The 25,723-nt window shown below is 39.6% G+C and overlaps 1 protein-coding gene across 1 annotated transcript; it reads left to right on the forward strand.

Annotated features, from left to right (window-relative positions):
- Positions 1-504: 504 nt before the first annotated feature.
- Positions 505-24,945, forward strand: HCLS1 (hematopoietic cell-specific Lyn substrate 1). Its single transcript, XM_019729622.2, has 14 exons — positions 505-653; positions 3,079-3,162; positions 3,686-3,759; positions 9,946-10,075; positions 11,736-11,846; positions 13,344-13,398; positions 20,434-20,544; positions 21,201-21,256; positions 21,758-21,827; positions 22,450-22,661; positions 23,088-23,192; positions 23,719-23,959; positions 24,104-24,172; positions 24,366-24,945. Exons 2-14 carry the CDS (start codon positions 3,079-3,081, stop codon positions 24,500-24,502), a joined length of 1,455 nt encoding a protein of 484 aa, XP_019585181.2. The 5' UTR covers positions 505-653; the 3' UTR covers positions 24,503-24,945.
- Positions 24,946-25,723: the final 778 nt, after the last annotated feature.

Raw genomic sequence — 25,723 nt, forward strand, 5'->3', positions numbered from 1 at the left:
CAGGACCCAAATCTTCCACTTAGCTCACACTCACTGTCCTCTGCACTATCTCTGAACATTTTTTCCCTCCATGTCTTGCCTTTCCCCTGTGATTTGTAAATGTTTATTTGAACACTGCTATATGCAAACCCCAGTGTTAAGTGCTGTGGATAATGTAAATGTGATTTTAAATCTTAACTTGCCAGATCCACATAGAAATCATTTTCCCCATTAACCCTTTTTAGCTTATTCAACCCATACCAAACTGTCTACATTCCTTTATTATAACAGAGGCAATTGCCTACCTATTTAGGAAACAAATGCTGTTCCTAACAGAATTGTTATGTGTTTTCTTGTTGAATGTTTTGCTTTCCTGACCAGACTTTAAACTCAGAGTAAAAGTAGCATTTTGTTTTTACTTCTCCATGTCCCTCAGGGCTTTGCAAAAGACTAGGCATAGAAGCATTTAATCCTTTTTTATTTAAGTGCCTAAGCAGAAGGAACTGACTCAAACTTCAGGAAGTAACTGTGAGGACACTGTGGCAGGAAATGACAGAAAACCTGAATACGGAACTGAAGCAGAAGCTTCTTTTCTTGATGAGAAGTGGCAGCAGCTAGAGAGTGTTGACAACGTGAGGAGCAGGGAGCTCAGAGCAGACATCGCACTATTGGAGGTGGGTACCCTGAGTGGTGGGAAAGGAGGGGAGCCTACCTGGCTTAGTCCTTGCTGAAAGATGAAGTCACTGCTAGTGTGTTTTAACTTTTTATGGCCCGAAGGCTTGGGTGGGAGTGGTTGTAGGTAATGAGCATCTGGGGGTGGAAACAGACATGAGGGGCTGGAAGCCAGGGAATATGATTCAGCAGCCATCCAGGATCCCGGGTTCTGCTGACAGTCTACCACCTGTTCTAAGGTCTGTTGCTCTAAGGCACTGAGTTGGGAGGAGGACCCCAGGAGGTGAAGACAACGTCTCTGGTCTAGCAGGAGAGACAAACCACATAAAAGACATTGTCACAGATCAGGAAGTCGTTGCTAATGTGCGCCAGTGCTGAGAGCCAAGAGCTGATGGAGGCCGGATGACTCCGATGGTTCCACTAGGGCTAGCTTCTGGGTTTGTAGGACCACAGAATCCCAGATTGTCAGAAATGGGGGGGCCTTTATAGATGAGCTAAGTTAACCTCTTCATTTATTTTTCCATTGGGGAAAACTGAGTATCTGAAATGTTCAATGGTTTACCACATTAGTTAAGTTAATGTTTCTAAATTGCCTAGGCTGGTACATGGCAAATAAGTACATGCTCTGTGTCGATTCCCTTACCCATGTTCCCACAGGAGCTTAGTAACAGAGCTGACGTGATCTTCTGACTCCCAGTCTTACTTTCCTGATGCTATAAGGCAGCCTCATGAGGAGGCCCTGGTTGGTGCTGATAACCTGGGTACTGTGCCTCACCAGGTTACTCTCTGATCTCCCATCTCTAGACATTACCTCTTGGCTTCCCTATTCCTGGCCAGTAACTCAGGATACTATGTTGTCTCTATGTCAGAAACGTTTTGTTTCAAAAATATCTGAGGATGGGAGGTTTATGGGAGAGTCAGGCTGACACCAGGAGGAAGAGCAAGAAAGAGGACAGGACCATTGGTCCTCCTTGCTTCCTTATTACTCATGAATATTTCAGAAACTTCTCCCTTCCAGTTTCCTGTGTGAAGTCCTTTTGTTGCAGAGCAGCCCAGAAAGTAGGACCGTGAATCTCTTCTACCTGCCAACCCCAATCCATAATTGTTGCTCCACAAGGGAAGGCAGAGCTGGTCTTGGCAGTGACTCATCCCTCTGTGCAGCTGACTTAGTCAATACTTTAGTGTCCTCTTTGCATCTCTTTAACCAACCTTCCCCCAAACTTCCCTTGGGCTGGTTTCCAAGGGGTTTTTCAAAGAGCATGAAGGAGTTTTCAAGTGAAGAGGAAAATTAGAGAGTCTGAAGGCCTAGGTGGAAACACTGCAGAGTCCTAGGAGTGGTTGGAAGACGGACTCCCAAGAGACAGTGAAAAGCACAGGGAAAGACACCAATGGGATGGAGAGTGAGTAGGGAAGGATGGGCGGGGGAGTTGCCAGCTAGTAAGTGATGTCAGGGTCCAGAAGTCTCAGCTGCCACCAGAGCAGATGAGCCTTGGCCGTTGTTTCCTCTTCACACCAAGATCCAGGATTCCACAGATGCAGAGCAACTGCAGCTCTTCCCCACGCACGACTGGCAGGGCGAGTGGAAACACGGGGGATGTCCCAGGAGAATACTAATTTGGTAGTCCTTCAACTGGTGTTCTCCACATAGTTCTTTGTCATTTATTTAGTTAGTAAAAATCTAATCGCTCTTAACGTTCAAGATGAAGGATTTATTATACTACATGCTGTTTTTGAGTCAGTTATTTTCTTTAGAAATATAATTGAATCGTTTTTAAAAATTGAAGAATAAGTGACTTATTCCCAGCACACAATGCTTCCCCAAGCTTTCTCCAGTGAAGGCATCAGCTGACTGCCCTACTGACCTCAGGTAGCAGCAGGTCTGAGTGGAGATGAGACAGCACTTGCCCTTGGAGTTGGAAAATTTCTCAGTAGAGTTAAGCAGGTTGTAGAGAGGAGTACAGATGTTCACTTTATCAGGAACGGGACCGATATATATTTTGACAGCTACAAAAGGAGTCATACATAGAAGAGTGAATGAAATGGTGCTATAATTCTAGGGCTGTTCTAGCACCCTCGTTGATTACCACTTCAAGCCACTGTCTGGCTGGCCTCTTGTCACGAATGATCCCAGCAGTTTTGAGACCCAGGTTTTTTAGTGTTACCTACAGCCATAATGACCGCTCTCCAAAGTCAGGTATACCCAGGCCGTGTCAGTTTGTCTCAAATAAGTCCCCATCCTCCCCTGCCCCCCCATATAACTGAGCAGAGGTACTTTCCTAAAACTCCCATCTGCTTTGCCTCAGCTTCTATTATCTTCTAAGAAAAAAATGGCAAGAAACATTGAGCTATATCATTGACTTTGGCATTCTGGTTTTCCCTCCTCTTGATTTTTTGCCCCTAATTGTTCCCATCTTCTGTTACTGTCAGATGTGGAAGTCGGTAGTAGGCCATGATGTATCTGTTTCCGTGGAGACGCAGGGTGACGACTGGGACACAGACCCTGACTTTGTGGTGAGTTTGGAAATAGCTTTGCTTGGACAATGAAAAGGGGGGTGGAGGCATCTAGGCCATTCTGTAACCTTTGAGGTGACTTCGAAAATGACAGTCTGGGACTGAGATAGCCCTCATGATGAAACTGATGGGACATGCATGATATCTGGCGTTGAGGACGGAAGGAGACAGGTGCAGAGTAGTTTGACATTGTGGTTGATAGGCTATGACAGGCTATGCTGAAGGAGCAAGTTAGTCTGGGTCTCCTTTGGCCTATGGGCTGGGATTTGGGCTGGACGTGTAATTTGGGGTAATTCAGGAGTTACAGGAGACCTGAAGGGGAAAGTATAGGGATGCAGTAGGAAGGGCCGTTTCAGAGCCCACCAATTATAATTTTAACGTGGGAGTGAGGGTGGTGTAAACAGAGAGGCATCTGAAGGAGGAAGCAGAGGCAGGGGACATTGGGGGCATGTGCGTCAGTTGCACCGCCTCTCTCAGTGTGATACATCTTCCATCACTTACTGCTGAGTGCTGTCTTTTGCAGAATGACATCTCTGAGAAGGAGCAACGATGGGGAGCCAAGACCATTGAGGGCTCTGGACGCCCAGAGCATATCAAGTAGGTGCCAAGGGGAATGGGAAAGGGGTGTGGGAAGAGCCCAGGGAAAACTCAGAGACTTAGGAGAAGGTGAGGGTGGAAGGAAAGAGATAAGGTAGTTCCTGTCTATATATCTTTGTATTTTTTGCTTGAGTCTCTGTCTCTGTGTGTTCCTGTATGTGTCGTTGTTTATTTGTTTCATGTCTCTCCTCTTATTCCCCCAACCTTATTATCTCTCTTTTATTTCTAACATCTATGCTGTTTCCCCAAGTGGGTCTATTATAAGGGATTCAGAGAGGAAGGAGTTCAAATGCTGAGGTTGTATCACTTTATCTATCTATCTATCTATCTATTATCTATCTATCTATCTATCTATCTATCTATCTATCTATCTATCTATCTATCTATCTATCTATCATCTATTTCTATCTATCTAACTTCTCTTCCATGGATTATTCAGGATCATCTAACCAGGGCTGTGTGCTTTGGACAGTATAGAATGTCAAATATTAATAACAAAGTACACACAATAAACAGTATAACAAAAGCAGGAATAAAAAAGCAAAAATCGACAACTGCACACAAATTGGCAAAATTAATACAGCTTTAAGCTCCATTTTAACTCCCCCTCACACACACTGTAACAGCAGTGTTTTTACCTCTTACACCCCTAGATTTAAAAACTGTCTGTGGATGACCACATTGCACAAACAACATACTATGAAAACTTGGCACATATTTATACAATTTGATAATATTTAGAACTATGCATTGTTTAATCAGACATAAATATTAGGTTGGTGCAAAAGTAATTGTGATTTAAAAGGTTAAAAATAATTGCAAAAAACCACAGTTACTTTTGCACCAACCTGATAGCTTATCTTAAGTAACCATAATGAATATTATTCTTAAACAAACCAAGCAATATGGGACACATTTGTAGAGATGACAAAAATGGAACAGGGTCATGCAGGAAGCTTCTTGATACCCTCTGTAGGCTCAAAAATCACTCCCCCCCCCCCCAAATTAAGATCCCTTTTCTTTTCTGAGTAAAATTCACTCAGAACTAATATTCTGAGAACTGTTAGGATGAGGATACAAACTCTGCTTCTACCCTTGCCCTCCCAGTGCCAGTGTCATGAATAGTAAGAGTAGAACATTTTAAGGGAGACTCCTACATCCCTGCCATGATCTTATGGATATCAGAGAGATTTAGATTCAATTCACAGCTCTGCCAGTACTGGCAATGTGCATTTAGACATCTCCCCTCTCTGAATCTCAGCTTCTTTATTTATCAGACGAGCATAGTACTAGTGCCCCTGCAGAATTCATTGGACTAACATATCAATGTCTACTGTAGTACATAGCACCTCTCAGCAGCTCAGTAATGTTATTTCTCTTTTCTGATATAGTTAATCAGATTTTCTTCCTAAAAACCTAACATAAACATGAAAAGAGGTGACAATTTTCCTTATTCCTAAGGTGTGTTTATGTGGACTGGTTGTGTTGCATAATCCAGTACATACATTACTCTGACTGGTGACCAATGGAGCTGGTGACTCTGGATGTTTATTAGCCTAACTGGATCTATATATAATAGAATAAATGGTGAGGACATTTACATAAAACCCACTCCCCTCCCATTTACCCAGGCTGCCGACATGTAAAAGCCCCATCTCTGCTAGTGACTAGCCAAGTGACCTTGACAAGTCACTTTACTTCTCTGATTCTCAGTATTTTCATTGGGATCAAAAAGACCTCTAGAGGACCTTCCGGTAGTAAGTCCTCTAGGATTCTCTCTGGCTAGGGTGGGTGGGCTAAGCCGATCTTTAAGGTCAGATGGGAATCAATAAGGCCCTTGGGAAAGAGGGGAAGTTGAAGAGGAGAACAGAGCTAAGATGACTCAAAGCAGGAAAAGGAAGTGATTGTGGTTCACTCTAACCTCACTACCTTCCCCCACACCATGATCTTTTTTTGTTTAGGTCGGCCTAAAATAAATTTAGCTTGGGGAGTGGTTTGGTAATTTGGTGAATGGTTCAAATGATCTTATCCATTCCTCATCTGTTGTATAGAGGAGTCCTGGCCCAGGCAGCCTAGTGTTTCCTAGGAACTGCCTGGTTTTCAAGGGCTGCTGCCCTTTCCTCCATCTTCTTTTTGCCACTCTTGCTCACTCTTACTCGTCTGCTTCTTTACAGTCAATGTACCCCATCTCCACTCCTGGCTAGATATAGACCCTGGTCTGCTTCTTGTCACTACAGATTATTTTTGCCTGTCTTAGAATTTCTTGTAAGTGAAATAATATAGAATGTATTCTTTTGTGTCTGTCTTCTTTCGTTCAGCATAATGTTTTTGAGATCTATCCATGGTCTTGTGTGTATCAGTCTGTTGTCCCTTTTTATTGTCAAATAGTATCCCATTGTATGTATATCCCATTGTGTGGTTTCCCATTACCCTGTGGATGGACATTTTGAGTTGTTGACAATTTAGGGCTATGGCAGACAAAGCTGTCATGAACAGTTGGGTTCAAATCTTTTTGTTGACACATATTTTTATTTCCCTTGGGAAATATCTAGGAGCAGAATTGCTGAGTCATAGAATAATTGTGTGTTTAACTCTTTAAGAAACTGCCAAATTATTTTCTGATAGAAAGTTACCATTTTTCATTCCTACCAATAACGTATGGGTTTTAATTTCTCCACATACTTGTCTATACTTGGCATTGTCAGTATTTTTTATTTTAACCACTCTTGTGGGTATGTGGTGATATTAAATGGTATTTTTCTGATGACTAATTTTATTGAGTCTCTTTTCATGTGTCATTCATGTATCTTCACATATTTTTGTTTCAAGTGTCAGTTAAATTCTTTTTCTCACTTTTAAACTGAGTTGTTTGTATTTGTATATAGTTTTAAGAGTTCTTTGTATATTCTGATACAAGTCTTTTGTGAGATGTTTTACAAATATTTAATCCAGAGTGTAACTTGCCTTTTCATTTTATTAATGGCACCTTATGATCAGAAGATATTAATTCTGATGAAGTCTAATTTATCAAAATTTTTTATGGTTAGTGCTTTATGTGTCTTAAGAAATTTTTGCTTACCTCAAAATTGTGAAAATTTTCTGTTTTGTTCTAAAAGATTTATAATTTTACATTTACATTTAAGTTTATGATCAAATTAGCTTTTGTGTGCATTGTGAAACAAAAATTCAGTTTCGTTTTTTTTCCATATAAATATTTCACAATTCCAACTTCATTAAAAGACTATTCTTTCCCCATTGATTTACCTGGCATACATGAGTGTCTATTTCTAGACAATTTTATTGATCTATATGTCTGCCCTGACCCATCTCACACTGCATAGATTATTGTAGGTTAATGATAAGTCATGAGATCAAATAGTCCTCCAACTTTGTTCTCCTTTAAAAAGAACATACTTTTATTATCCCAGGACTTTACACTTCCACATACATTTTAGAATAAGCTTGCCAATTTCTACAAATATACTTGTTGGTATTTTGATTGGGATGACATTAAATCTATCAATCATTTTGAAGAGAACTGACATCTTAATGATCTTGAGTTTTCCAATTCATGAATATGGGATATATCTGCATTTATTTAGGTTTTCTTTAATTTTTTCAGAAATGTGTTCAAGTCTGTGTTCAAGTGTGGCACAACTTTTGCTAAATTTATGCTAAACTATTTCATGTTATTTCATTTGATGTGTCATTTATTTTTAACTTTCAATTTCCAATGTCTATGACTACTAGTATGTATAAATAGAAGTGAGTTTGATAGTGACCTTGCATTCTGTGACCTTGTCAAATGTACTTGATAGTTCTAGCAGTGCTTTTTTTGTAAGCTCGTTGGGATTTTCTACATATATGATCATATCACTTGTGAATAAAATTTTATAGTCTGAGTTACGTCTGTGTGTTTACTCTTGTAGTAAAAACAGCAAGATCTGTTCCTTTGCTTAGCTCATCCTTGAGGTTCTGGATTTCACTTGGGTCCCATAAACTGCACTGCTTTATCAATACCAAGGTATTTTAAAACTTAAAATAGACAACTGAGAGTTAGTGAGTCAAAATTTTCTTTGGTGTGCTGCAAAGCACATTGAAGTGTAATTTTTTGTTTCCTTCTATCTCTTCCACCTGACCACTATCTCCATATATTAATCATCTTTGTGCCCTCAGGGCCTAGCAGTACCTCACACTCAAAAGTTTAATACTTAATATTTATTGAATGAAGGAATGATATAACTAAGATCTACTTAGAGTGGCTTCAGCTGTTTTCTAAAGAATTTGATAAAAAATTGTTCTTTGGCCCCATTTTTATTGAAATTATGCTGGCTATTGGCGTGATCCTCTGACTAGCCTTGCTGTCATCCATTAGGTGGGTATCCCTGAATCTCATTTTCTAATCCCTTTTAAAAACTTTTTTCAACTGTAATATAGTTATGACCCATGTAGCAATTATTTAATTGACCCATGTAGGACTCACTGAAAATGTGCAGACTTTTCCCATTTAAAAGTAATGTTTAGGGGGCGGCCGGTTAGCTCAGTTGGTTAGAGCGCGAGCTCTGAACAACAAGGTTGCCAGTTTAATCCCCACATGGGCCAGTGAGCTGCGCCCTCCACAACTCAATTGAAACAACTACTTGACTTGGAGCTGGTGGGTTCTGGAAAAACACACTTAAATAAAAAATAGTTTTAAAAAAAATAAAAAAGTAATGTTTAGACTCATTTTCTTCATTTGTCACCTGAGTACTTTGATTGGGAACTATCAATCATTTACATGTTCTTGGAACCAATAGTTTTTTTTTGACACAGACAGCTCTAAAGTGCTGGTGTTGATGAACTAGCAATGCAGGTTCTCTGCCTTCACTGCTGCCAGAGGGTTTAGAACAGGCACGGGGACAGAGGGTTCTTCCAGCACTTAGCTTAATATCATCTGGTTCCAATCCAGCTTTCTAAAATTAACTGTTACTGAAGCTGAGAAAGCTTTTTAAAAAGACCTTTGGTGGGCTTATACTACAAGGCCACCAGACAGATCTGTTCTTCCATGAAAGAGGAGAATTTCTGCTGTAAGATGGCCTTTCCACCTGTAACCAATGTATCTAGTTTTCCTGAGCCAGTGAAATTCAGTAACATCACTGTCTCAATTCCCTAAACCTCCATTTCTTGCTATAGGAAGACAAAATTTTAATTTATGGTTCTCTTGCCTACATGTTCCTAAGAAGCCCCAGGGATGCCCATATGTGTCTAAGTATCAGTCCTGATTGTCACTGATTCATGCTGTTGCTGAGCTATCACTTCATTTCCTCAGGCCAAACAGATATGCAGAGGTTCCTTCATGATAAAGATGGAAGTGAAGTAAGGAGAATGACTCCTTTTAGTGTGACATTCTCTTAGGAATAGAGGTGTCCCTAACCAAGGTTATTTGAGCCTCAAAGTGTTGCAACAATTAGTGATGAGTGAACTGTATTAGTTTTTAGTTCTTTCAGGAATTATCAGATGTGGGGTGGGGGTGAAGGGCATTCATTTTTGACAAGAAAATACTACATATGTAGATAAATTTCCCAAAGCTACATTTTTATAACCATCATTTTTAATGACATCCTAGTATCCCATTGAAAGTAATATTGCAACTTACTTAGCTATTCTCTAGTTATTAGCCATATAAATTGTTTCTTCGTTCTTGCCATTACCATATACAATGTTTCAGTGAATATCATTAGACATTAAACTTTGCCATATTTAAAATTATTTCCTTAAGGTAGACTCCCAGGACTAGAACGTGGGTAAAAGGGTATATGAATATTTGCTGTGCTTCTTGGGTAGAGTACCTAATTGCTAGAAAGCAAATCCATTCAGAGAGGAAAATAACTTCTCGGTTACTAGAATATAGGTATTGTCCTCTGATATTTAAGAACGTGACAAATGGGACTAAATACCCACAGGTTTTTTAGTAAGCAAAATAGCAGATTAGAAGAAATATTATTGGCTTATGGAAAGTTTAAATCAGGCTATGGTATGCAGGCCACACTGATCTCTTACTCCCAGACCCAGCACTGGTATAATTTGGGGGCTCAGGTTATTGCTACAAATAAATAGAACACACCTCAAAGTTTCTGTTTTTTCTGAGAAAGAGGATTTGTTGACTTCCCCATGTATGATGAGTCTCTGACATGTGGTTCCTTCCAGCATCCACCAGCTGAGGAACAAAGTGTCAGAGGAGCATGATAGTCTCAAGAAGAAGGAGATGGAATCAATGCCCAAAGCATCCCATGGCTACGGAGGTCGCTTTGGGGTGGAAAGAGACCGAATGGACAAGGTGAGTTGAAAGGGAGATATTTGCTTTATAAAAAGATTGATTCATTTGTTGGTTTCATGGTTTAAAACTTGTTCAAAAGTACAATATTCATTTGGGCTTTAAAATCAAATGTCCATCTATTATTTGTGTATTTCCCCTCCCCCTGCTCAATATCAGCATATAAAATATAGATGGTAGAAAATGGGAGCCAAGAATTGAGAAGGGCTGGCCTATAGTAGGTCCAGCCATACTGTTAAATCCTAGACTGGGGATACAGGGAGCACCAGGCGAGAAGGGAAAAACATGTTTTAAAATCCTTTAGTGCTTTATGTGTTTGTGTATTATGTCTATGTTGTAACTTCTTTACTATATATTTTGTGTTCTTTTTGTATATATTATGCATTATTTACATGATATGCACGTACGTATGAAAAATATTGATGTGAATTTATCCATTAGAAGCCCTCAAATATGAATATTGTTGTTCTTTTTCTATTATATACTATAAAAACATAAGAAAAAAATGCTTGTATATTGAATCATATTTTCCATTGACTTTCCTAAACTCAAAGACAGAGAAATATTCCTATAAGAAAAAAACTTTTACCATCAAGGAGAAAAAAAATCCAAGGAAAGTCTTTAATTCGGCCTTAAGAAGTATTTTGTTTCATCCTTGTGTAAAGTGTATTTGTAGGCATTATATTCTTCCACAAAATTCCTAGGAAAAAAGTAAAATAGAAACAGTCATTCATTCTTAAATTCAACAAGCAGAGTTGACCTACACAGACCCCAAAATACTGCAAAACCAGTTCCCAGGAGCTCATATAGCACAGCGTTTCATATCAACCTCTGTGTTAATCTTGTTTATCCCATCATGGGATTAGAAATATAGGAGGAAGGGAAAGAAATTTCTAATTTCTTATTAGTGGAGACTCTGTAAGGCTCTGTAAGACTCTCACTATTTGGTTGGAAGTATTGTTCAGTATCTAGATTATGAAGCATCCATATCTAAATATTACAAGAGACATATATTTCAAAACAAAATAGAAAATAAAACAGTAGGTGGAGTTAAAAGTGGAGGGGAATAGAAAAGATTTAAGTTACCCTCATATGCCATCCTATAGTAGCAGACAATACTCTGAGTATTGCCTACTAAACCCCTTTGGTATAAAGAGTCAATCATTGTTAAATATCAGGACTCAGATGGCGCTTCTGAACTTTGATGGCCATATAGGAGCAAAGATCTAAAACAAAAGTACCTGGCTGTTTTTGTGAAATATTTCATTCCGGCTGTGGCATCCAGTCAGTCCCCTGTGGTCTCTCTGTAGTAACTACACTCATTTCTATTTTGATACACAAAGCCCTTGGTTTAGCTCTCTTTTTGTTCCTGGTTTAGCCACTGCTCTGTCTTCCTAATCCCTATCCTTCCGGCTCCTAGCCCATCCTGTGGAAGTTTCCTGAATGATGAGTTCTTAATTAAAAAAGAATCAGGGTGTGCAAGGCTCCAGAAAAAGTCACCTTGCTCTCTCTTCACCTATTCCTTTGCACCACTGTCAGAGGCTAGGATTCTGACCCAGAATGGAATTTCTTGTAGTCTTACATCCCATCCCATCTCTAGATCATTTTATTTTTTAATGGTGATTTTTGTCTTGTCACTCATTCCATCCTTGATTTTCCTCAGAGTGCTGTGGGCCATGAGTATGTTGCTGAGCTGGAGAAGCACTCTTCTCAGACTGATGCTGCCAGAGGATTTGGGGGCAAATACGGAGTTGAGAAGGACAGGGCAGACAAGGTACGTGGCAACTATCTCCCCGTGTCACTCAAATCGTGTGGGACTTATGAACACTCCCCTTTGAATGTGGGTTTGTGCTTCTCCTGTGGAAAGACGGGGCATGGACTCAAAGAGGGTCCATCACGAGGACAGGTCCTGTGACCTCACTCAGCAAGGTCCTTGGTGCCACTGTGAGAGGCCACACGCTGAGCTGAAAGGTATTAATTTAAATGAGGCAAAGACTCTCAAACTCTTAATAAGAAATTCCTCAAACCTTTGGTTTTTGTTATACCTGTACCGTGAAGAGAGAAGAGGGAAAGTCCAAAGTTCCTCTTTTGGTCAAACATCAAAACCTTACAAATATTTATGCCTTTCAGGAAAACAGAGATGTCAGCTTAAATGTGATTACCATGGCAGCAAATAATCAAGGAAAACAATTAATTAGGGTTACCATGTTTCTAGAAGGTAAAGGTTACCTTTCACAGGATTTAGCACCAAATCTCTGAAGTCCAGGTATTTTAAAGGCTCGTGTGTGTGTGTGTGTGTGTGTGTGTGTGTGTGTGTGTATGTCATTTTAAAGAGAGAAAAAGAGGACAGTATGATTACAGATGACAGAGTCAGGAGAATACAGGTGATAACTCATTGGTGTTCTCAGTATCACACCTCAGGTTCTTTGATCTTGTCTCTCTTTTGTGGTACAGAAGAGTGTCTCTTGCCCCGCAGCCGCACACGATGTCCTTCACAGCGAGCTGAGATTTCTGTTTTTAACCTTCAGTTGTTTGTTAGGGTCTGAATCCTTAAAGCTAAATATTAGATGTTATTTCATTGGGGGCAGAAAAAAAACTCAGAAAAGTTAAAAACACACTATAAGGGAAAAGGAAATATATCCAGTCCCAGAGCAGCTAGGATCCAGACTCTCCTGGGCGCCTTCCACCTCACCCAAATCCACATCTCTGGGTTTCTGCTGCTGTGTAAGGGAAGAGAAGAGGCACAGTATCATCAGTTAGGAATCGGATACTATCTCTTACATGTGCATAGTACGTTGCAGTTTAAAGGCACTTTTCTCGTTATTATCTTCTTTTAGTTTCATGAGAGTGAGGAAGAAAGGCACTAATTTATTGAATGACCCAGTGCAGACACTTTATATACCTTGCTCCTATTTAGTTCTGACAATATCCCAAATGAAGAAGGAACATTTTTCTCATTTATAATTGAGGTTAAGAAGGCAGTTATACCTATTTTCATTTTATATTGGAAGAGACTGAGGCTCAAATATTAAAGGACATGCCTAAAGTGAAACAAGTAGGGGGTGGGGTTTGAATCTAGAGCTTTCTGTGTTCATTGCTCTATAGCACATTGCCTCTACACCAGCCTGGCAAGGTACTATCATTAACCCCCCATACTCAGCCCTGAGCCCCTATAAACAAGCCTCTGGGCTGAGCTGGAGGTAAGGGTAAGTGAGAGAGGGGGAAAATTATCAGCTCACCTCTAAGCAATTGTCTCTCATTTTCGTTGTAGTCAGCAGTTGGCTTTGATTACAAAGGGGAAGTGGAGAAACACACATCTCAGAAAGGCAAGTACCCTGCACTTCAGCTTTAGTAACATGACTGCCCTGCTGTGTTGTCATCTCCCAACAGCTGTCATCAACTCCGTTTAGTTCCATGACCCATTTCCCCACTCGTTTATTTATTTTTAAATCCAAGTGTGTGCTTTCTTCTTTCTCCTTTCTCCCTTTCTATGAGCTTGATCAAGTTTTCTGTAGTCCCCCTTTTTCCTCTAATGGATTAAAAATAAGGTAGTCTACTCCCTTATATTAGGAGGTTATCCTTAAGTTTCAGTATGCATCTTTGACTTAAATTTAAAATTAATCTTTATCTCTTCCTGAATAATACAGGAAATATAGAATTATTTAATTACATTCCTTCTATAGTCTACATTCTTTATACCAACTGGACAATTATTATTGTCCGGTATATATTGGTTCTATGGGTTTATGAACCCCACAAAATTTAATAATTATTATTATCTAGTAAATTCTTATTTAAACTGACCTACCTATTTACCAACTTTCTACTTCATCAGTTGTTGTGTTTCATTGTTTCTTCAATGCTAATTCTGTTTCCTCCTTGCTTTTTCTATTTTCTTCTTGCTAAAATATATCCTTTGATAAATCTTTCAGTGAGAGTCTGTGAAAGAACTCCCTTGCTTTGTTTAAAAATTATCTTTATTTTCTTCCACTGTTCATTGTTCATTCATCACTTTGAAGATATTGTTTTATTGTCTCTGGCATCTGTCTTGTGTCATCATCATTCCTTTGTAAGTACTATGTCCTATCTATCTTGTTTTTTTTTCATGAAAGGTTTTCTTTTTGTCTCTGATATTCTGAAATATCATCAGAATATGTCTGGGTGTTGGATTTATTTTTATTATTCTACATGAGACTTATCACTCCTCTTCAACCTGAGAAGTGACTTTCATTATGGAAAGTTCTCAGGCATTTTCTCTTTGGATAGTGGCTTTCCTCTCTTCTCTTTAATTCTTTCTCATGGAACTTATATTAAATGTGTGTTTCATTCTCTTCTTGATGTGTCTTTTTTTAAGACTTTTTTTTTTTTTTTTTAAGAGCAGTTTTAAGTTTACAACAAAATTGAGAGGAAGATTCAGAGATTTACCATATACTCCCATCTGCACACATGCATAGCCTTCCCATTGTCAACATCACTCACTATAATGGTATATGTATATATATTTTTTTAACCAAGAATCAATCTACATTGACGCATCATAATCACCAAAAGTCCATAGTTTACCTTAGGATTCAATCTTGGTGTGCATTCTATGGATTTGAACAAATGTATAGTGACATATATCCATCAATATAATATTATACAGAGTATTTTCACTGTCCCCAAATCCTCGGTGCTCTGCCTGTTCATTCATCCCTCATCCCCAACCCCTCACAACTCCTAGAAGCCACTGACCTTTTCACTGTCTCCATAGTCTTTCCTTTTCCAGAATGTCATATAGTTGGGATCATATAGTATATAGCCTTTACAAATTAGCTTCTTTCACTTAGTAATATGCATTTAATGTTCCTTCATGTCTTTTCATAACTTGATAGCTCATTTCCTTTTAGCACTGAATAATAGTCTATTGTCTAGGTGTACCACAGTTTATCCATTCACCTACTAAAGGACATCTTGGTTGCTTTCAAGTTTTGGCAGTTATGAGTAAAGCTGCTATAAACATTCATGTGCAGGTTTTTGTGTGGACATAAGTTTTCAACTCCTTTGGGTAGGAGTGCAACTGCTGGATCCTATGCTAAGAGTATGTTTAGTTTTGTAAGCCACTACCACACTATCTTCCAAAGTGGCTGTGCCATTTCCACCAGCAATGTACGTATAAGAGTTCCTGTTGCTCCACATCCTCACCGGCATTTGGTGTTGTGAGTGTTCTGGATTTTGGCTATTGAAATAGGTGTATAATGGTATCTCATTGTTTTAATTTGCATTTCTCTGATGACATATGATGTAAAGCATCTTTTCATATGCATATTTGCCATCTGTATATCTCCTTTGGTGAGATGTCTGTTAAGGTCTTTGGCCCATTTTTTAATCAGGTTGTTTTCTTATTGTTGAGATTTGAGCTCTTTGTGTATTTTGGATAACAGTTCTTTATCACATGTGCCTTTTGCAAATATTTTCTCCCAGTCTATGGCTTGTCTTCTCATTTCCTTGACATTGTCTTTCACAGAGCAGAAGTTTTTAGTTTTAATGACACCCAGATTTTCAATTCTTTCTTTCATGGATTATGTCTTTGGTGTTGTATCTATAAAGGTATCACCATGCCTAAGGTCATTTAGTTTTTCTCCTGTGATGCCTTCTAGGAGGTTTATAGTTTTGCATTTTACATTAAGGTCTATGATCTTTGAGTTAATTTTTGTGAAGGGTATAATATTTGTATCTAGAGTCATTTTTATTTTTATTTATTTTTTTTGCATGTGGATGTCCAGTTGTTCCAGTGCCATTTGTTGAAAAGACTATCTTCTCTCCATTGCATTGCCTTTGCTTCTTTGTCAAAGATCAGTTGACTGTTTATGGGAGTCTATTTCTGGGCTCTCTATTCTGTTCCACTGATCTATTTGTTTATTCTTTCACTTACACCACACTGTCTTGATTATTGTAGCTTTATAGTAAGTTTTAAAGGTGGGTAGCATCAGTCTTTCAACTTTGTGTTGGCTATCCCTTCAATATTGTGTTGCCTATTGGGTCTTTTGCCTCTCCATATACTTTAGAATCAGATGTCAGTATCCAAAAAAAAAAAATAACTTGATGGGATTTTTGATTGGGATTGCATTGAGTCTACATATCAAGTTAGGAAGAACTGACATCTTGACAATCTTGAGTCTTCCTATTCATGAACATGGAATATCTCTCCATTTATTTAGTTGTTCTTTGATTTCATTCATCAGATTTCTTTAGTTTTCCTGTTATAGATCTCTTAAATATTGATTTTTAAATATCGATACCTAAGTAATCCTTGTTGAGGGTGCTAATGTAAATAGTATTGTATTTTTAATTTGAAATTTTACTTGTTCTTTTTTGGTATATAGGAAAGAAATTGACTTTTGTATATGAACTTTATATCCTGCAACCTTGCTGTAATTGCTTATTAGTTTCAGGAGTTTGTCAGTTCTTTTGGGTTTTCTACACAATCATGTCATCTGTGAACAGAGACAATTTCATGTCTTCCTTCCCAGTCTGTATACCTTTCATTTCTTTTCTTGCCTTATTGCATTATCAAGGACTTGCTGTACGATGTTAAAAAGGAGTGATGAGAGGGAACATCCTTATCTTGTACCAGATTTTAGTGGGAAAGTTTCAAGTTTCTTACCATTGACAGGGGTCAAGTATATGGTGATGGAAGGAGAACTGACTCTGGGTGGTGAGCACGCAATGTGATATATAGATTATGAATTATAGAATTGTACACTTGAAACCTATGTAATTTTACTAACCATTGTCACCCAATAAATTTAATTTTTTAAAAATTTATGTTACCTGTAGGGCTTTTATAGATAATCTTTTTCAAGTTAAGAAAGTTCTCCTCTACTCCTAGTATACTGAGAGTTTTTATCATGAATAGGCATTGGATTTTGTCAAATGCTTTTTCTGTACCTATTGATATGATCATGTGATTTTTCTTTTTCAACTTGTTAATGTGATGGATTACATTGATTGATTTCAACTCTTGAGCTAGCCTTGCACTTAGATAAATCCTACTTGGTCCTGCTGTGTAATTCTTTTTATACATTGTTGAATTCAATTTGCTAATATTTTGTGAGGATTTTTGAATCTATGTTTATGAGAGATATTGGTCTGTAGTTTCTTTCTTATGTCTTTGTCTGGTTTTAGCATTAGAGTAATGCTGTTCTCATAGAATGAGTTAGAAAGTATTCTTCTTTTATCCTCTGAAGGATATTGTAGAGAATTGGTATATTTTCCTTAAACGTTTGGTGGAATTCACCAATGAACACATGTGGGCCTGATACTTTGTGTTTTGGAAGATTATTAATTATGGATTCAATTTCTTTAATAGATGTAGACCTATTCAAATCATACATTCTTGTGTGAATTTTGGCAGATTGTGTCTTTCATGGAATTTGCTCATTTCATCTAGGTTATCAAATGTGTTGGCCTAGAGTTATTCATAGTATTCTCTTATTATCCTTTTAATTTCCATGTGATCTGGAGTAGTGTCGCCTCTTTCATTTACGATATTGTTAATTTGTCCTCACTTAGTTTTTCTTAGCATGGCTAGAGGCTTATTGATTTTATTGATCTTTTCAAAGACAGCTTTTAGTTTCATTGATTTTTCTCTGTTGATTTGCTGATTTAAATTTCATTAATTTTGCTCTAATTCTTATTTCATTTCTTCTGCTTACTTTGGATTTAATTTACTCTTCTTTTTCTAGTTTTCTAAGGTGGAAGCTTAGATTATTATCTTACTCTTTATTTCTTTTCCAATATATTCATTTACTGCTATAAAATTTTCCCTAAGCTCTGCTTTTACTGCATCCTGAAAATTTTGATAACTTATGTTCTTCATGTCTCTTAATTTTGCTTCTCTATTTCCATCTCTTTATCTCCTTCCATGCATTATGAGTAACTCCCTTGGATCTATGTTGAGTTCACCAATTCTCCCTTCAGCTGTATTTGATTATTGTCTATTACGTTTTTAACTTTCTTGCAGATATTTTCATTTCTGGAAGTCCCCTTTGGTTCTATTGCAAATCTGCTGATTCTTTTTCTATAATGTCCTATTGCTTTCATTACGTTTTTCCCCTTTTTTAAGCTCTTGAATTATTATTTTTTTAAATTTTAAGTTGCTTTCATATTGTTATATTATTTGCTATTGTTGGGGATGCCAACTCTTCTTTTTGATTAATCTGCTTTCCCTATGGTTATTTATTTCTTTGATGGTTGTAATTTCTGTTTGTGAATTTATTTCAGTAAGGTAGATGGATATTTGTTTTATGGGAGTTTCATATGCACTGGGTTGAGTAAATTTCCCAGATAAATTTTACATTTACTTCTGACTGAGTTTCAGAGGTCTTAATAGTAATGCGCTGTTTTCTTCTTTATTTTTTCTCATTATTAATTAAATTCTTAAATAAAGATAGGTCTATTTAGTCTTTAAAATTTTTTTGAGTCAGTTATGATATGTTGTGTTTCCAAGGAATTTTACCATTTTCTCTATTTTGTCAAATTTATTGACATAAATTTATTTATAGTATTCCCTAATTTTCTTTTTAACCTCTGTAAGATCTGTAGTGATATGCTCACTTTCATTTTTGATGTTGTTAATCTGTTTTTTCTCTTTTTTATTGATTATTCTTACTAGAAGTTTACCAATTTTATTACCATTTTTAAAGAACTAATTTTTCACTTTGCTCATTTTCTTTATTGTTTACTGGCTTTTAAAATTCTATCAATTTCTACTATTATTTTTATTATTTTTCCTTCATTTTAGTGTGAACTTAGTTTTTCTTTTTCTAGTTTTTGAAGGTAGAAACTTAGATAATTGATTTTAAGCCTTTATTTCCTGTATGGGTATTTAAAACTATATATTTCCCTCTAAACACTGCTTTTGCTACATCCTACAATATCATGTGTGTTTTAACTTTTATTCAGTTTAAAATATTTTCAAATTTTCCTTATGATCTCTTCTTTCACCCATGGTTTATTTAGAAGTACGTTATTTATTTTCGAAGTATTGGGGGAATTTTCTAGATAATTTTGTTATTAACATCTAACTTAATTCTATTGTGATCAGAGAATATGATGTCTAATATTTCAATCTTTTGAACTGTTTTAAAACTTATTATACAGACCAGCATATGGGCTACCTTGGTGTATGTTTTATGTCCATTAAAAAGAAAATGTGTATTCTTCAGTTTTGGGATACAGTGTTCTACAAATGTCAATTAGGTCCTGTTAGTTGATAATATTTGGACCCTCTATAATCTTAGATTCTTTTGTCTAAACTTTTTGTCAATTAATGCTCATAAATTTGTCTATGTTTTTCTGCTTCGGTCAGCTTTTGCTTCATGAATTTTAATTCTTTTAATAGGTTTATACCACCATACGTATTCCTGATGAATGATGAATTGTTGTCTTATCATTGTATTATGTCTCTCTTATCTCTCTATCCCATTTTGTCTTGAGGTCTACTTTATCTCATATTCATGCCATCTGTCTGATGCTCGCTCTTTCTGTGGTATATGTTTTCCTAGATCAGTATTTAAATTAATTTCTCAGCTTAGAATTCCTGTATAATGTAAGTAGTATAAAATTGTATATTTGTATTCTACACTCTCATGTGTAGGCCTGGCGATTCCAAGTCTCACAGCTGCCAAGTGCTGAATAAACTATAAGCCCCCCAACCATTCCCCTGGCTGAGTACAATTTTTTGAGAGCTCTTTTATAGGGGTGGACAGAGACTTATTTCCTGCTCTCTAGTCCCCTGTTCTTATATAGAAATTAGAACCCCATAACTACATCCTAACCCTAGTGCTCACTTAAAACATCCTTGTTTTTCCTGTGGTGTCAGCTTATAATTACCCTTATATATACTGATTCGATTCTATTTGTTTCGATCTATTTGTCTTTGAAGCCAGGGATTTTTCTTTTCTTTTCTTTTGATCTCCACTATTAAAAAAAAAAAGATTGTTATATTTTAGCTGACATTTCTAAGTGTTTATATGGGAGTAAGGAAAGGCATACATTTCATATGGATGTGGCTTTTCTTTTTCAGTTTTTGGAAGTCTCTCCTTACACCCTCTATACTTTTCCCTTCCTTAAAGAAAGAAAATTGAAATGATCTTCTCACCTTGGGAGAGGGGAAAAGAGAAAAAGAGTGAACAGTGTTAAATAAAAGCTAGCAAAAGCTGACTTAGAACACCATTTCTCTTTAATTCACCTATATTCAAGCTCCGCTCTCTTCCCTGGCCCCAGTCACCTTGCAGCCATTCCTCCCGACTTCTCTCTTCAACAGCACTTTCCTGTGGGCTGAAAATGGGCTCTTATGACTGCTCCTTTCATCATAGATTACTCCCGTGGCTTTGGTGGTCGTTATGGGATAGAGAAGGATAAACGGGACAAGGCAGCTCTGGGATATGACTACAAAGGAGAAACAGAGAAACACGAGTCCCAGAGAGGTAAGTTGGTGTTGGAGAGGAGGGAGATCACAGAATGGCATAGAGCCCTTCCTCTATCCTTTCTGGAAGCTGATGCTGAGGACCCAGAATACAGACGGGCAGATGTGCAGTGGAAGTGGTGGGGTAAAGAGTAAGTGTATGTGTGTGGAAGTCAGTAGGGGGAGACCAAGAGGGGTAGAGAGGAAAACAACAAGATTAGGAGCAGGACAAAAGGGAAGAGAAGGGGTCATTGAGACAGGGATGAAGGCAGACAGGCTGGTGATTTGGCTATGAGTCTTAAAGGGCCCTCTACCTCACAAAGGACAGATAGGTCTCATTCCTCCCTGGGACATGTAGTGGATGTTTGGATGGTTCTTATTTTTCCCTGTTTCTCCCTTTACATTTTTTCCTTTCCTTCTTCCTTTCCATTTTTTCTTTTTATGTTTCCCTCTTGCCACCTCTCTCCCCTTCATTCTCTCCCAAGTTTTATCGTCCCCATCGTTTTCCCTATCTTCCCATCCATGCCTCTCTCTATCCTCTGATTCTCACAGTTTCTCATCCATCTCTCTGTTTTCCACATTCCTGTCTTCTGGTTTTTTCTTCCCACTACTCCCTCTTCCCACCACTTTCCAGCAATTTAACTCCTGTTTTGACTCTCAGATCTTTCTGTCCTGCAGATTATGCCAAGGGCTTTGGTGGTCAGTATGGAATCCAGAAGGACCGAGTGGATAAGGTAAAGTACCAGAATACCAATTTCCTGAGAATAGTTTCTTAAACTGTACTGGAAGTGCATGGACAAGAGTGAGAGGCAAAAATGGAAAAAGCACAGGAAACGCTAGGTGTACTGAGCTGTCCTCCTGGTGTCCTGCATTCCCCATTAATTGCCCTCAGCATCTAATAGGCATGTTTTCTATAGCCTGAGCTTTAAGGAAACTTAAGGGAGGCAGCGACAGATGGAGAGATACAAAAACTCTAGGGAAAGGTGGTATTTAAAATTTCATTGATTGCTTGGCATTGGTTAACCCTATCTTTAATCTCTTCCCATGACACCTCACTGCCCTCCTCTAAACCAATTTCTCTTCATGCATTGCCCAGGGGCCCAATTGAAGATCAAATGGTTAGGGATACTTTCTACAGTGTCCGCAATCCCTGATATTGCTTTCTGAGTTACTACCACTCCCTTACCACCACCACCTCCCCCTCTCGCCCCCACACACCTACTGTTCTCCTGCAGAGCGCTGTTGGCTTCAATGAAATGGAGGCCCCAACCACAGCTTATAAGAAGACGACACCCGTAGAGGCTGGTGAGTCTTAATGATTTCCTCTCTCTATGCTCTTTAACTGCCTCTCTCTTCTCATTCTTTCTTCTCCCCAGACTACTTCCTCCATGCCATTAGTTACCTAGATTAGCTGAGGTAGACTTGACCTTTGTTCTCATATTCCTGGATTCTCTCTCCTAGAAATATTAGGTTAAGTGGATAAACAGACAGAGTGACATTGGGAAAGAAACTGTGAGCAGAGGACACAGGGAAGGAGAGATGGGGAGCCATTTGGGAAAAATACATAGGGATAAGGTCTTGGGGTGAAAGGCAGATGGAGGGTGGTGGTCAGAGGGCATACATATTTAAGGAATGTGTACAGGGAAGGATGCAGGTTAGAGGACCAAGACTTATGATTTAGAAAGGACAAGAGTCTGAGATTGCATGTCCTGGCTATGTGGAAATCTAGACTTCAAGACTATACAATCCTCCTATAATCCCCTTGTTCCTGCATCAATATCTCTTTATCTTCACTTTCATGAGTTCCATTTCCATCTGCTCTTCTCCTGGATATTTAACTGAGTCTTCTTCTTCCATCCTGTGCCACCCAATCTTGCCCCCTTCCTGGACCCCAGAGAAACATAATTCTTCTTGCCTGTGTCTATAGCTTCTAGTGGTGCCCGTGGGCTAAAGGCAAAATTTGAATCCATGGCTGAGGAGAAGAAGAAGCGGGAGGAAGAAGAGAAGGCACAGCAGATGGCCAGGCAGCAACAAGAGAGAAAGGCCCTGGTAAAAGTGCGCCATGAGGCTTCGCAACCAGCAGTCACTGTGGAAGAGCCAATGGTGCCGACCCCATTGCCTAAGAAAATCTCCTCAGAGGTGAGTGCTTGGAGCCTTGGAATCCACATACAACATTTCTACCCAGACAGGGGCCTAAATTGTTCAAATCATTAGTAGAAAATAAGGCACAGGCTTTCCCGTGTTAAGCAAAATCTATATGAGTGCTGTCCCTGTCTTCAGTAAGATTTCAGTTTGAGTATGTAGGTTGAGTATGGGCCTCATATATACCAGAATGTTAGGGGAAAAAAGAGATTTACACAGTACAACAAAAGACAGGTCACCAGCCCTGCAGCTGATTATTGCTGCAGGATTGACCAAGACGAAGGAGCCGTCACTTCAGGTTGGTACCCATCTTGAGGGATGAGTTTGGTTTGGATTGGCAGAGGTAGAGGGGGTGTTCCAGGTCATTATAAGAGATAAGATGGAGGCTTGCTTGCTTATAGAGTGATGCTTCATTTTCCACAGGCCTGGCCTCCAGCAGGAAGTTGTCCATCATCAGCGCCTGAGCCTGTGAGAACCAGCAGGCAACAACAAATACCCTCCCTGCCCTCGAGGCAGAACCCCCCAGAGGTAAGCAGAGCCCCCCAAATTCTGTGCCCCTTCCCCATCTCCTCATGTCCTAGGAAGTTGGGCCACACAGTGTGATCAACCATTCTGGTTTGTCTGGGACTGTCCCGGTCTTAACACTGAAAGTCCTACATTCTGGGAAACCACCCAGTCCTGGCCAGACTAGGAGAATTGGTCATCCTAGCTGTGGTATTCCCAACAACGTGCTTTTGCTTCACAAATGTGCTTTTGTTTTCTTGGTCTTCCAAGGAATCTGACTTGCCTTCCACTTCCCTTTCCTCACGCTTTTTACATTCCCTTCCTATCATCTCTTGGTAGGTATTTTGAGTGGGTAGGTGTGGGAGGAGATTGAAGAATGGAGATGGATGAAAGACTGTGTTCCCTAGGAGAGGCTGTTAGATGGAAGCAAGGATGGAGGGTAGAGTGGTAGGAGGGTGATGGATGGGGTGTTAGCAGTCCTCCATTGGGAGGTTTTGGAGAGAGAGCTCCTGGTGAGTGCAAGCCCCCCTGCTCCATACTCTCTTCCCAGGATGATGAGGAGCCCCCAGCGCTGCCCCCCAGGACTCTGGAAGGCCTCCAACTGGAGGAAGAGCCAGTGTATGAAGCAGAGCCAGAGCCAGAGCCAGAGCCTGAGCCAGAGCCTGAGCCTGAGCCTGAGCCTGAGAATGAGTATGAGGACGTTGGGGAGATGGACAGATACGGGCAGGACGATGAACCAGAGGGAGACTATGAGGATGTGCTCGAGCCTGAGAATCCCTCCACGCTGGCTGGTGAGTGGTGGGGGCCGGGGAGAAGCAGCTCCTGAATTTGGTCAGGTCTAGAGGAGGGTAAGAGGGAGAGGAATTACCCAGAAGAACCTGTTTGTTTTCCTTCTCTGTGTTGGTGAAGCCATGTTTATGTTTCCCATAATGCAGGCTCGTCAGGCTGCCCGGCTAAGACGGAGGCTGGGATCTCAGCTGTAGCCCTGTATGATTATCAAGGAGGTAGGTTGGGAGTGACCTGAGGGGTCTGGTGCCCTTGATGCAAAAGAGGGGAATGGATTCTGGGGCTCAGGGAAGGGTCCAAGCTTGGCATCAAGAAAACCAGGCCTATATCTCTTCCTGAGGTTTAGAGTGGGCACAGGGCTGGAGGGATTCCTGTCTGACCATCCTAATATCCTGTTAATTTTCTCTCCAGAGGGAAGTGACGAGCTTTCCTTTGATCCAGATGACATCATCACTGACATTGAGATGGTTGATGAGGGCTGGTGGCGGGGACGTTGCCACGACCGCTTTGGACTCTTTCCTGCAAATTATGTCAACCTTATCCAGTAAATGGCCCTCAGTGTATTCTGCACTGTGACTTCCCATGTCCAAAGAGGCTCTGTCTCCACGCCCCTCCCCATCCTGCTGCAAGTTTCCAATAGGATGTCATGAGTTGCCTGAGGTTCTAGACAGATTTCCCTCTCCCTCTCCATTAGAGCTTGGGGCAGATACATCATAAGGAAGGAGCTTTCCTTCCGTGTCCTCTCTATCCTGTAAGAGCTCATAGACATTATCTTGTGGTCCTGCCTCCTCCTCCATGAATGCTCCCTCTAACACCCCAAGTTCTGCCTTCTGTTTTTTTGAGCTCTGAGCTTCTTGATTTGCTTACCTGGAAAAGTATGTCTACATTGCCTGGTTTACCTGGTGGTACTGTTTGCCCACTTTCCTTCCCTGCAGATATATCTTTTCTCTACCCAGTCTTAAAATTGGAAATAAAGTGGGATTATTTTTCACGTCTAGACTGAGGTCTAGTGCTTTTGGTGCAGCCCCCAAGGGCCCTGCCTCTCATGGCGCCAATTCTCCTCCCCTCTTTCAGGCAAAGCCAGAAGACTCCCTCCTACCGCTACCCACCCCCCTGTGCCCTGGATCTCAAGGGCTGGACCTTGTCCTTAGGCTGTATTTCAACCCAGTCCAAAACACATCAGCCTGGGGAATGGTGGTAAGGTGGGGGAACAGGCCAGACAGTGTCAACTTCTACTGGCTTCAGCAGCTGTGAGACGCCAGCTACCTCCTGCCTCGTAATGACTATATTCTTTTAGGACATGTTGATTTTTGAGGAAGAAGCAAGGTTTAGGAAGGAGGAAAGGGAAAATTTGGCAACAGAAAAAGGTGAAAGCTAAAGGAACACAGGCTCCAATGAGGTGGTAAAAGGATTTAGTCAGAGACAGTGGTCACTACTCAGTCAAGTCCAGGCTTCTTTGTAGCTGGACGACTGAAATCAATGGCCAAGTAAGAGGGTAGATGGTAGGAGCTCATGAAGATTCTGTATGGTCCAGGACCAAGGCTGATAGGAAACATGGTGAGGACATTTGGACAGTCAGTGATGGACAAAAAGCGAATCACCAAGCAAAGTATGGGGTTGAAGGACAATGTGAGGCCAGGGTATGGTGAGTTTATCCTAGTCCATTGGGCTTCCTGAGGCCAGAGATGGGAGATCCTAGGCAAAATCAAAATAAAATCTAAATCAAAGTCAGTGATTTTTTTTGGTGTAGGGAATTTTTGGTTGGTAAG

The sequence above is a fragment of the Rhinolophus sinicus genome, chromosome 17 (assembly GCF_057876585.1).
Source record: "Rhinolophus sinicus isolate RSI-liver-muscle chromosome 17, RSI-T2T, whole genome shotgun sequence".
Lineage (NCBI taxonomy): Eukaryota > Metazoa > Chordata > Mammalia > Chiroptera > Rhinolophidae > Rhinolophus > Rhinolophus sinicus.